The following is a 13,411-nucleotide window of genomic DNA, read 5'->3' as shown; positions in this document are numbered from 1 at the left end:
TTGCAGTTGCCCAAAGTGAGCGTGGAAGTGTCCAGTAGTCCGAAGCCTCATGGACTTCTACAGCACAGGGGCGAAGTCACAGACCACGGGTTGAAAATAACTGAATTAAGAGTCTCTTGCACCCAAAATGCAGTCGTGAACACAATATTGGGGCAGCTCTTCCCTCCTTCCTTCCTTCCTTCCTTCCTTCCTTCCTTCCTCTTGTCATGCTGGTGGTTAAATTGCCCTCGCTGTAAAAACCCCAGGCCTCTCTCCCAGCCACGGCTCTCGTTGCTGGTCTCTCCGAGGCTCATGTGTGGCTTTCTCCAGGGTTTTCTCTATGCAGACCTACCTACGCTTCGGAACAAACCAAAACATTGAAGAATAGTAGTAGTATGTGATAGTAATAGTGCTGCTGATGGTGACGAGAAGGTATTGTGTATGGAAAAGTTGCTGGATTTGAGCACGTTCATGAAACAGCATTAGGACGTGCAGAACGAGGGCCAGAGGAGCGGCGGAGCTTGCTGGGTCTGTAACGGCGCTCGTGTGCCCAGATCTCTGCAGGATGAGGCTTTGCACGTAGGGAGTGAAGTGTGGTTGGGTGGCGTGTTGGATGGTGTTCAGCGATTGCTGAAAACGGTGCATTAAATAGCACTTTGAATTGCAAAGTGCTGGTTCAGTTTTGTCTATGAGAATGATAACGCTTATTATCTGATTGTTCTCTGTGCAAATTTCACCTCAGGAAAAATTAAATTATGTTTGAATTCAGCTAAAGCAAAGTATATCATTATTTCCTTTCGTTATTAAAAGGGATTTTTACTGTTTGTTTGTTAAAACTGAAGCAGCTGCCATGTTAGAGCCTTAGATGATTTAAAGGCAAATACAGAGAGGCAGAGCCATTGACAGTACAATTGGCTTGTTTAATGTGATTTAATTCCTATTCTTGGCTTCGTCATATTACCAAATTACGTTTTCAGCCTCCCCTCCCCTTTTAAATTCTCCCTTCTTTTTGTCATCGGCAGAACTGAAGCTGCTTATCAGTAACCACGACAACCAGGACAAATGCTTGTTTTAAAGCTGATGCACATTCAGCCCAAATGGGCTGCCTGACCCAGAGCGTCCGGGAGCACAGACGGCATCTCCTGCGTCCCCAGTCGGTCCCCACTTCCTCATCTCCATCTGCTTTAACAACTTAGCAGGGCAGTCTAAAAGCCTTTTATGTCATGAGAAGAGTGGTTTTGCTGTAGGCATTGTTGCTCTTTGGATGTGGGCTGACCTACTCCTATCGCTTGAGAAACAAGGGAGAAGAAGACTTTGGGCATGAGGCAGGCAGGGCCAGCTGGGGCCGGAGGAAACCTGGGAAGACTGTGCCCTAGGCAGGAGTAGCCATGGACGGGGATTTCCACCAGGGCTCTTTGCTCTCTTGGTTGTCCTCCAAGCTGCTCGATGTTGTGGGAGAAAGCCTCTGAGGTCCCCCGTCTCAGTTTCTCTGTCTGTGTAATGGGGATAATAGATTTTACTCATCTTGATAAAGCAGATAGGGATGAAAGGGTTGTGTAAAAGCTGGAAATGACGACTGTCGATCACCCTGCTTTGGGGTCTAGCAGCTTCTCATAAACCTGCTTCCCAAGGCGTGGGAGAAACCGGGGAGCTGCAGCCAGGAACAGCTGAGTATTGGATCAGGGTATGAAAAAAGGACGTCGGATGCCTGTCTGGGAACTTTTTCAGTATTAAATTTCTTCCATCTCCTACAAAAATTGGATTTAAGATTTGAATTCAAAGTGATTTAACGAGATAAATATTATGGGAGATTTGATAATATGGATCTGCTGTCAATCATCAATCAACATGCTCGGTTTTGTGCCCGTTAAGAAGGACTAGAACAAATCACATCCAAATCACCAGCTGTAAAATATTCCTCAGCCATGTACTTTAAGTACACATTAGATTTTTTTTTGTTAATGACTGTATTACTGTTAGATTGAACAGTAGTTTCCATCTCCAGTAGGTTTGTAAGTGTACTCTTTCTTTCAAATGTTCAACTAATCTGAGGAATTCTCTGAACTGCTGATGTTCTTCTGGCACCGTGACAGAAAACAGAGGGCTGTGCAAGCGACATGAAATTCTGAGAATTAGTTCTCTGTCCTCCTTACAAGGAGAAAAAAAAAAAAAAAGAAAAACATGATACATCCAGAAAGGCTCTGTGCATTTTATTGTGTGTATTGGCAAAATATCTTTCGTCTTTTGATCAATTTAAAAGCAAAATCAAGCAGGCAAACGTCCACATAAGAATTACATGGCAACTTGTTAATACTGTCATTATCTGGTAAACATAACTGTAATCACTGCGTTCCCTCTACTGCAACATGTTGCCTTTGTTCTTGATTGCATTAGCATTCAAATGGAGGGGGTTTCTCAAAGCGAGGATGAGTAGCGGTGGGCCTGCCAGCAAAGCAGTATCCCTGTTGTGTCGATAATTTACCAAAATTTATTTAAGCCCCAAAACACAGATTTCTAGTCCTGTCTCATGGGGCTAAATCATTATTGTATTTGCATTCATCTGTGAGAGAAATATGATTCTTGTATTAATATTTTAGGTCATGTAATTAATTAGAGAGTCACGGTATACCAAGTCATATTTCCAGAGCGAACAAAGACTGTGGGAGTGAAAAGTTAGGGTGCATTGGAAGAGCTGGATTCAGTAAAGGTCTCTCCCTAATCAGCAGACATGAGCAGGAGTGCGGAGAGGCAATTTTGTGATGGTGATGGTGATGATGGTGTCTGAACTCCTCAGTTCTTGCTCGCAGGTCACAGCTGCGTTGTGCAGGGAGAGGGGAGTCCTGTGGGAGGATTCAGGGTGTGAGCTGGTCAAGAAAGGAGCCTGCCAGAAGTGTCCTGCCAAGGCTGCTTCTTTGGGAAGAACCGTCCGCTCTCTCAGGAATGCCTGGGGATGTGTGTATGGCGGCTTGGCCAGCTGTGATTATCTGGCTCATGATTGGAGAGTATTTGGCAGGTTGTAACTGGTGGTGATATGGAAAGGTGTTCTCATTTCAACATTTGTCTTAAGGTTTTTGAGTTCATAAAGCTCCAATATCTTCTTCCCTCTACTAACTCTTCTACCCTTCCGTTGGGTTTTGTTTTTCTTGCAGTTTTGAGGATTTCCCTTTTTTTAGGTAGTTTTGTACTGATTTGTTTCTGTCTGCTGGAAATCTGTTCTGTCTCCCCATAGGATGTTACTTGAATGGACAGGTTTGAGATGTGCAGGGTCTGTCCGTCCCACACCAAACCCGTTGGTTTTGGTGGATGAGCTGCACTTGTCTTCATCTCTTCTACGCCTGCTTTCTCCAGGCTGGTGCTGCAGAAGGTCCCTGCCGAAGGAGCAGAATAGGGGATGGAGGATCGGCTCCTATCTTAGGAGCTGGTTCTTTGGCACATATCTGGACCATTGCTTTGGCCCAGGGCAGGCTACGTTGTTGTGGGAGTGAAACTCATTTCATCCACATTTGCTCTGCGAGCTTCCCCTTTGGCCTCAGCTGGTTGCAGCAGTTAGTGGAGGAGCAGCAGCTCTGGAGGAGGAGGTGACCCATGGGTCCCGCAGCCGTAGCCGTGTCGGGTCAGCCCAGCTAACCCTCCCAGGTTTCACTAGGAGTGTCTGGACTCCTCACCGCTGGCTGGGGCGCCTGCTGCACCTTCACGGTGTGGCTGGGCACGAGAGCAGCGATGAGCCCCATGGAGCCCCCAGGAGAGCGCACGCCGTGCAGGGGGGCAGTGCAGTGCAGGGGGGCAGCGCAGTGCAGGGGGGCAGCGCAGTGCAGAGGGGCAGCGCCGTGCAGAGGGGCAGCGCTGTGCAGGGGGGCAGCGCCGTGCAGGGGGGCAGCGCCGTGCAGGAGGGCTGCGCAGTGCAGGAGGGCAGCACCGTGCAGGGGGGCAGCGCCGTGCAGGGGGGCAGCGCAGTGCAGGGGGGCAGCGCCGTGCAGGGGGGCAGTGCAGTGCAGGAGGGCAGCACCGTGCAGGGGGGCAGCGCCGTGCAGGGGGGCAGCGCAGTGCAGGGGGGCAGTGCAGTGCAGGGGGGCAGCGCAGTGCAGGGGGGCAGTGCAGTGCAGGAGGGCAGCACCGTGCAGGGGGGCAGCACCGTGCAGAGGGGCAGTGCAGTGCAGAGGGGCAGCGCCGTGCAGGAGGGCAGCGCCGCAGCCCTGCGTGGGAGGGAGGCCGGCGCCGGGCACCGCGGCTTCCTCGGGCATCGCCGGCTCTTGCAGGTATCACGCGCTCCCTGCGCGTCGGGGCCCTACCCGTGTGCCCCTTCCCCTGGTGCTCCCATGGCTTGTCTTGCAAAGACCTATGTTAACATTTGTCATAGCAAATGGCAAGCTTGGGACCTTTCAAGTAGTTTTTTTAGTTAATAAAACCGATCTTCTATTTCTGTTATGTTAAAAGTACATTATCTTTTTATTACAAACTCTGTGCAGCTCTGTCTGTTTTCCTTCTTGGCAATTTCATGACTGCGCCGCTTGATTGCTGTATGGAGAATTACAAAATCATTAAGGGTGGGGTTTTACCAGCTGACTTACAGTACAGCCATTGCTCAAAATAACCACAACAGTGCAACACTGATGTGTAATTTACGTCACAGTATGTTTTTATGAAATAGTTTGTGGCTTATTCATTTAGATTTAGAACTGAATATCTCTTCTCTCGCTTTTTAATCAAGCTTTCTTCTTTCTTTTTTTTTCTTAGGGTTTTTTTTTTTTCACTTTTTAATATTTTCCACTCCTAGGCTTGGCCTGCCGCCAATTCAACAGCTACAGTGCGGGGGAAAAAAAAAAGATCTTTTTTTCTTCTTTCCCCTGCAGTTTAACTGCAAGTGTGTTTTCCTCTTTGATGTATACATTTGTGTTAACTGCCGTGAAAGATTGCAGATTCGCTGTAGAGGACGTTGCAGAAAGGTAGAGCAGAGGATTGATAAAATTGCAGCACAAGTTTGGAATTGTAAACAGAGCAAAGCGTGCGGCGCTGTTCGGCCTCCCACTCTGGCGCATTTCCTTTTTAAAAAACGACTTTCTGTATAATGTCTTGTAATTAGAACAGGAAATCATTGAGCAACTGTAAGAAGAATAAGAGCGCTTAAACTGAAAAGAAAATTACCTTCCGAGAAATTATATTCACAATTTTTTTTTCATAATTTTTTTTCCCCCATTGCAGTGCTGGTAATGCTGGTAACAGATGCACATAGGCTTACCCGTGTCGTCGTTGTGCTTATGTTTTCTGGAAGAAAATCATTTACAGTAATACAAAAAAAAAATGAATGGACAGAAAATGGGAAATGCCTAATTGCAAAAAATATTCCGTGTCACAACAGAGTAGCAATTAAATTGAAACTTCAATATAATTATCAATAACAGCGGAGGCTGGAAGCGTGCCAAGTGCGTAAAGTTGGTGAGCAGCCTTTATGTGGTTGCTAGGAGCACCGGGAAAAGTATAAAGCGCGGAGAAAGGAATGTCTAATGTAATAAAGTAACAGAAGGTAGCATAAATCATTGTGAGAGCAGCTCATATTGACATTATTTTACTTAAATTGGGTTGAAACTAGACATTTAGTCTTACAAGAGGAAAAAATCCATGTTTCTTCTGAAAAAAAAATCCTGTGTTTTCGGGGAGGAAGCGGGAACTGTGCACTCCTCGCAGCAGCCCCATACATATTTGGAGTCTTTTAAGCAAAAATCTTTAAATGTTTGTTTCTGTTGGCATCCAAATGCATTTGCACTAATACGATTAAAAGAACTAAAGGGCAGAATACTTGGCAGATTTTGCAGTTGAGGTAATTAGGTACAGGAAGGAACATGCATAGTTTTTCCATCAAGCTCTATAAATTCCTGGTGTGAAGGTCTTTTTACAGAAAAAAAAAATGCTTACTGATGTTGGGAGTAGATTAGCAATAACATTACAGCCTGATGTTTCCGAAACAAGCAAACAAAAAGCGAGTTACGGTTTTGTATTTCTCCGTTCTTTCTCTAAATAGGTCTGGCTCTGCGTGGCTTTTTTAGGAATTCAAGTTTTTAGCAGTCTTGCTTTTTTTCTTTTTCTTTTTTTCTTTGGCCTTTAATTGCCTCGCATCGCATTTTTTCTTTTTTTTTTAAATGTCTGTGCTGCTCTGAAGTCAGTTCTCGCACAGATTCCCTGTGCTTGGCGTTTGGTGCCTCTCCCGCTCACCATGGCCCCTTGAGGAACGGGGAACCCAGCCCAACCGCCCCCGCCGCAACGGCACCTTCTCTGCTCACAGCCCCCAAACGCAGACCCGAATGAAAAACTGACATTGAAGGGGATTATTAAAACATGTAATTATGATATAAGCGCGGGATTAGAGTAATTTCGGTTGGATCTTCCGAGCGGCGTCCTGTAGGCTTTATCTTTTACAGTGTTGACTTTACTGAAGCTAAAGCCAGACTCTGAAATTCTGCATCTTGCTTTATTAAGATCTTAATTAGGAATTACGTTGTTTTTTCTTGCTCGTAATGGCAGGCGGTTAACGTTTCGCTCTCCCCTTGCACTAGTTCAGGCTTTCTGATCATCCTCATCAAAGATAAGCACCAAGCTCACCATTACATGCCATGTGCTAGATTTTGCTGGAAGAAAAATGCTTCTTCTTTGGACTTATGTTTTATTAGGGATTGGTCTGCTTTGATTCCTCCCTGCCTGCGGGAGCATGCTGGGGGGAACAGCGTTTTGTTCCAGGAACACCTCTCGCTAAACACGTCTTTGCTTCATGCAGTCCTTATTCATGCTTAAATTTACCTCCTGAACCTGGGGTGAGTAGCGAAGGGAAAGAAGTGCATCACCAAGTATTCGCTGGAGTTGCACGAGCAATCCTGCGAAAAATGCTCTGATTTGAGTGTACGACACGGGTTTGAGGTAACGCGTCAGGTGATAGAAAGTTTATAGAATTCAGTGCAGTCACTTAGAGCATGTTGGTCTAGAAACCAGTGGTTTACTACAAAGGCATGTGGGACATGAATTTATATAAACCCCGTCTTAAAAAAAAAAAAAAAAAAAAAAAGAAAGAAAGAAAGAGAGAAAAAAACTCCGACCACATCCTGGCATGAGAGGTGCTGCCTGGTGAGCAGTGCCAGCCCCTCGCCATCCACACGAACGTGTGAAGCGGTAGCGACCGTCAGGCCAGTCTGCACAGAGCTCCCCGAGGTGCCCGTGGGTGGATCACGTGCTTTTCCTGGTCACAGTTTCCTGATGGAGAGGAAGGCCTCCTTATTCCCGGGAGCAGCGCCCCAGCATATTCTTGGGTAGCCTTACAGGGCACTTGCTTGCTTCAAAATCACATCCTTTTTGACCAGCAGAGTTTTTAGAATCACAGGTTACATTTTCTTGGAAGAGTAATATTAATGCCGTTTGCTATGTATTGCAATGTGTATTTTTGTGATTTTTTTTTTTTTAAATACACAAACTGTTTCGATGTTCCCGCCAGATTCAGGGGTAGTGGGCAGCACTCGGGGTTTTCAGAAATGATCGCTTTCAAGATCTGTCCTTCTACCAACAGCCCTACCCCAATGGCTGTGCTGGCTTGAGCTCTTTGCAGCGTTGCCTTGGTCTGCAGTGGTGACCTGCTGGGTGATAGATCTGCTTCCAGAGACTACATTCATAAAATTTAGCCTTTTCTGTGTCAACATTTTCACACGCAAATCAAGATGAGTTGTGCTGTTGTGTGTGGTTGGGTGAGAACTGATTGGACATTGCTTCCGATATGGGACGTGATTTTGACTTTAAGGGTAAGGAAGGCGATTTTGGCATGGGTAATGGGTTTAAGTAAGAGACCTTTTGTCTCTGGCAGAAAAAGTAGCTGAGTTAGCTGGTGCTCAGAGTGGAGCTGCATCCTCCAGCGAGGCGCTGCTGCTTGCGGGCTGCACGCCTGCCCACGAGCAGCTCCTCGTGTTCGCACCTTGGCTCCTGTGCTGCTGCCTTTCCTGCTGCTCAGCGTGCGGCGCATCTTGACTGTGCCGCCTTTATGCCAGCATCGTTAAAACGCCCGTGCAGTGAAGAGGACTCGCCTCTAAGGGGCTTTGTATTTTGAGTCTACCTAGAGGCAGCATGAGCATTTTGGGAGTCCACCTCCTTACCCAGGGGCTTTTCTGTGGCTGCCAGTATGAAATACTTCAAAGCGAATTGATTGCTCTTCATTCCGGAAAATATATATATATATATTATTTTCAAAAGATGTTAAATCGTGTAAAGACCAACTCAATGAGATTGTGTAGGGAGCTGAGTAAAATGACAGGAAATAATTCAATCAAAGCAACAGAGCCGGCAAAGTGCCGGGAAACGGGGAACGCGTTGGTTCAATCCACTGGGTAGCTTCTGCCGAGCGGTGTTTTCTTACTCAGGAGAGCAGAGTCTTTGAGCCAAAGGCTGGGAGAACAGGACAGAAAGCCAGAGAAGCAGCTGTTTCACTAACCATCTTTTTGTATATATTTTTTACTTTCCTTTCAAAACCCGCCCTGTTATGAAAGATCGGTCTTGAGACAAGCACAAGACTTTCCCTATTGACTTGAAGTTTTCTGAGATGTTCTCCCGTTGACCAGCCTTTGTTTAGGATCTTGATCTATTAAGTGTACTTGTTTTTTCTTTTCTTCCAGGTGAGGATGATGAAGATTCAAACCTGCTAATTCTCAGCTACCCCCAGTACTGTCGATACCGCTCCATGTTAAAGCGCATTCAGGACAAGCCTTCTTCAGTGCTAACAGACCAGTTTGTTTTAGCCCTGGGTGGCATTGCAGTAACAAGCAAGAACCCCCAAATCTTCTACTGTCGGGATACATTTGATCATCCAACTCTTATAGAAAATGAAAGTATATGTGATGAGTTTGGTAAGTCACTTCACATCTATTTTATTTTTCTTTCAAGTAATGATGTTTTTGTTCAGCTTAAATGTCCACTGTTTTTCGAGGAGGAAGTGCGAGCCACTGGTATTTATTTTTGCAAAGTTGCTGTTGGTACCATATGCTAACAAATGCAATGGAGCAGAGCCTTGCCGTGCGCCCCGCTGCTACGGCCGCGCGCTGCTCAAGCACAGCCGCGCTCCCAGGCAGGGCCGGAGAAGCGACCGCGCTTGACGGTGCAGTCCTGGTCTTCCTGGAAGGCAGCCTTTCCGTGGGAGCTCTGCCATGCGAGGAGCTTGACTTTGCATGTGCAGAGGCAGGTCCGGGAGGTGATCTCTTAATTCAAGGAGTGTGGAGAGCTCGCTGCTGCTCCCCGAGGCTGCGAGAGCTGCGGGGTGATTTAGCACCTTTTTTAGTAAGACCAGCCCAAGTGGCAGAGGATGTGCTGCTGGATGTGTGGCAGGGGTGCCTTCCCTATTGGCCATGGTAGCTCCAGGCACAGGTCTAGTGCCATGTCTTTAGCTGTGGTCAGTGATGCCAGGCTTGCAGCGTTGGGCCCAAACTAGTAAACCCACATGCAGTCACAGCAAAAATTGGCTTTTGAGTGAATGAACATAGTGGTTGCTGGGGGGTATGCAAAAAAGAAAGAAGGAATTACGTGGAAGTTTGGTTTGCTAACACAGTAGTATCATCTTGATTTTTATTTACCTTAAGATCCACCTCAGAATATAAAGTTCAACTTTAATTAACTATCCTTCATATATGGGAAAGGTCACGTTAGGCTGGAAGGCGTGCGACGAGTGTACCATCTGTTTGCGGTAGAGTGTTTTGTTCGGGGTCACTCCTTGATTACAGGTTTGCTGCAGTGGTTGGATCCATAATGCAAGTATATCATGGAATATTAGTAATAGATGAATCAAAGCGATGTGGAGTGATGCAGAATGATGCTTTGCGAACCATAGCAAGTGCTTTGTTTGCTCTCCCAGAGCTATCTGTGCTGTTCTCTTGACCTTTGCAAGGCAATTATCTCATTATCAAACCAGAGCCACGGCAATCTTTGCAATAGAAATTAATTATGTGTATTTAAAACTTAGTTTGGTTTAGGAAGCAGATCTTGTAATGCCTGTAAAAAAAAAAAAAAAAAAACACACTACTCTTTAGAAGTCTTTTTGTTTTTGTTTTTGTTTTTTGTAAATGCAAATAATGATGTGGTAAAATTCGCGCGCCCTGCTGTTTTAGGAAGGCAAACACTGCCCAATATATCGTTCAGCTCCTATATTGCAAAATGCATGGTGTCAATTATGTTACCTTCGTCAAAGGCAATGGGCAAAGTGTTATTTTATCCCTTTCTTTCCTGGCAGGACAATAAAATGTGCAACACTTTGTTATACAAACAGTTTACATTGATATCATGTAGATTGATGTCACATGTGGAACGCGATGACTGCTGAATCTAAACAGAGGCAGGGTGGTACAGCAGATAAATGGATTACTCCAAGGCCCTGGCGTTTATCCGCCGAATCGGAGGGGGAGACCAGATTACAGAATTGTGACCAAAATTCCTCAAAGGTGCCTAGGAAGAGCTGCGGGCGCCTTTGGCTCGCCCCTGCAGGCGGGGAGCGCGCGGAGGGACAGAGGTGGGGAAGCGCGGGCGCCGCGAGCCGCGGGCAAGGCCTGTTCGCTGCAGCTGCCAGCGGCCTCGCTGCATGGGTTTAATGGAGAGAAATGTTTTTCCAGGAAGTATTCTCCCTGCTCTTATTATGCATTTGCAATAAAAACATGTTGTTCTCCCCTGGCTCCTCCTCCCCAGACCCTTGTTTGTCCCTCCTTGTTCTGCAATGCAAACACAAAAAAACACAGCGGCACACGAGGAAGAAAAGGGAGATTTGTGGTGGCGAGGCCGTTTCTCAGGACGCTTTGCTGTCCCGGGTCAGGGTGCTGTCCCTGCTGCCCGCCGGGGGCAGCCGGAGCGTGCGCTGGCCGGTGCATGTGCCGAAGCGCAAGGGAAACTCGAAGCATTTATTTCTGGTCTATTTTTTAGTTCTGTTTGGTAAATTTTAAATTGTCCTGGATTACTTTTATAGCATGCTGGGTCCAATATGCTATTAAAAAAGCTGTTTGGTCCCTGGGGTACTGTAAACGCTTGCTCAGCCCCAAAAGGAGGTTTAAAGTTTTATTTTTATGTGTAAAGGCCAAATTTTTAGAAAATATTTTATACACAAAAGTGAAGAGAACTGCATCACGCCGGGGTATTAATATCATCTTTTCCTCTGAGAAATGAAACTTCTCCATTTTACCATAAAAAGAGCGGCGCACAGAGAAACTGCTCATTGAAAAAAAAACAAATGTGCCAAGGCACTGCAAGCCCCGCTTCCCTGCTCACCCCTCTCCTGCTCCATAGCCTAGCTCCATGTTGCTCGCGCTGGGAAAACAGAGCAAGAAGCACGTGGGGTGCAGCGGGCTCCGTCGAGGCGCCGAGCGGGACCGCTGCTTCCGGCACAGCTGAAATCTCGCCTTTGCTTTCGTTATGCATCTCAGCTTAGCAGAACTTGGTGACTCATAGATACAATCAGTTGTTTAGGGGAAAAACATAACAAAACAAAACCCTGCGTGTAAAATGAGCCTAAAAAGAAAAAAGAAAAGAGCGAGAGAGAGAAGAATGTTTCCAGTGTAATGAAATGCAGAGTTTTCCTGTTGGTGACATTCTTTATTGAGTCAAAGTTGACTTTTCTCTGTAAGCCATCTCACGGATAAAGTTGCGCTCAGGAATGAAAGGTATTTTTAATGTTTTTTGGTTGAAGTGCCGCGTTGCGGTGCTGCTGTGTGCTGGCTACCGGCAGGGCCGCTGGCGTCGCTGGGGTTGAGGCCAGGCTGGGACAGGGGCCCTGTCCCCCTGCCCTGCCAGGGCTCTGTGCCGGGATGTCCCTTCCTCTGGAGCAGCCAGAGCTCCGCGGTCTGTGGCCCAAGGTGGACGATAAGGGAATCGCGTGTGTATCGAGCCCCCACCTGGACTGGAGTGTTTTGTTGCACCGAAGTTTGTAGCATTTTGGTCAAGTGGCGGGGATATTAATCAGCTGGTGCCAGCTGTGGTCGCCTGCGAGGTCTCCGTCAGCGTGCCTCGTGTCCTTGCCTTTGGGAGCCGCATCCAGCCGGAGGAGGAGCAGGGAGAACATTCTTCCTACCTGAAGGCCTGGGTTCAGTTTTTATGCATTGCATTTATTTTATTTTATTTGACAACTTTCCATTTAAAAAAAAGGGCTCTAGGTGCTTTTAATATTTTTTTCTCTGATTTTTTTTCAAACACTGCATATATCTGCTTCTGGAAACAACCCTGTGATAATGTCATGGTCGGAGTGTGTAGGAGATGTCCGTGTTTCCCCGTGCACCAGAGGATGGCAGGAAGTACCGTGAGCCAGACAGGGAGCTGTATCCTCCTTCATGGACAGAGCAAAACTGCAAGTTTTCCTCCTCCTCCATGCAGAAAAGGGAAAAGGCAGCCTGTAGACCTCTTTCCCCAGTGCCATTTTTAAAATTTCCAGTTTTCAGCTTTCTCTGTTTCAACACACATGTGATATTAGGGTGGGATCGGTGTTTGTGCACCTCTGCTAAGGGTAGCATGTTTTGGTATTTAAAAACAGGATGTGAAGAGTATGGGGGCCTTTTGTTCGTGGGGATACTGGGCCCTGCTCAAGTGCAGCTTTTCGGTGGCATCTCCAGCAGTCTGAAAAATATGCAAATCTTTTCCAAGGCTCTGGATAGAGTGGCTTAGCTAAATATTTCAATTTTAACTCTCTCAAAACAAAAACAGGACATAGCTGTAGGGGAAGTAATGATTAATGCATAATAGTGCTATACACAATATACATAGATAAATGCATATTTCTTTCTCCCTGCCCAGCCCACCTCTGCAAACATAAGCTTTTAGCTTGAAAAAGAAAATCTGGAAATGTTCTGGATTCTGGTCAGACCTCTTATTTTGTTAATCCAACTGTAGAGTAAGATATTAATGATCCCCAGATGTTGTTTATAATGATTGATTTTTCAGTTGTGAAAAAATACTTGCAGTTTTTTTAAACAATTGATATTTTCTGGTGTGCTCTGCAGCATTTGAATAAAGCGTCTGAAGGCAGAGCTGTTTATATGCCCAACATAATTGCTTCTGTTAAGTGATTTCTTCATTCTTAACATTTTTAGCTCTAATTGCTTTTCCCCCATACATCTAAAAATAAATATTTGCAAGTTTTGCATTCTGTCACTCATTGAAATGCATAAAATATTTGTATACTCAAAGCAAAAAAGCCCTGATAAGGGGCCACATTCTGTCTCACTTGTGGTGGCGTAAATCCAAAATACCTCTTGCTACTCAGGGGCTCTTACTCGAGACTTTCACCCATTGGCCAAGGGCAGAATCCTGCCCAACGTTGAGAGCGAGCTCTTAAGTGAACACAACTAATGCGTGGTAGAGTAAGATAAAATACCTTCCTGCCTGCAAGAACTTCAGGAGAAACAAATGCCCTTTTCTTTTTGCCTTATTACTGTGCCTTTTCTTT

At 46.0% G+C, this 13,411-nt stretch overlaps 1 protein-coding gene across 1 annotated transcript in view; it reads left to right on the top strand.

Annotated features, from left to right (window-relative positions):
* The window catches only part of ARID5B (AT-rich interaction domain 5B), a 97,377-nt gene that overhangs the window by 30,905 nt on the left and 53,061 nt on the right, over nt 1-13,411 (top strand). Inside the window, exon 4 of the mRNA XM_088526322.1 lies at nt 8,619-8,849. Within this exon, the coding sequence (XP_088382448.1) occupies nt 8,619-8,849 (231 nt within the window). The remainder of the gene's footprint in view (nt 1-8,618; nt 8,850-13,411) is intronic.

The sequence above is a fragment of the Tinamus guttatus genome, unplaced genomic scaffold (genome assembly GCF_059628265.1).
Source record: "Tinamus guttatus ecotype Peru unplaced genomic scaffold, ASM5962826v1 Tinamus_guttatus_pri_ptg000246l, whole genome shotgun sequence".
NCBI classification, from domain to species: Eukaryota; Metazoa; Chordata; class Aves; order Tinamiformes; family Tinamidae; genus Tinamus; species Tinamus guttatus.
Note: the sequence above shows the minus strand (reverse complement) of the source record. Positions and strands in the feature narration are given on the sequence as shown.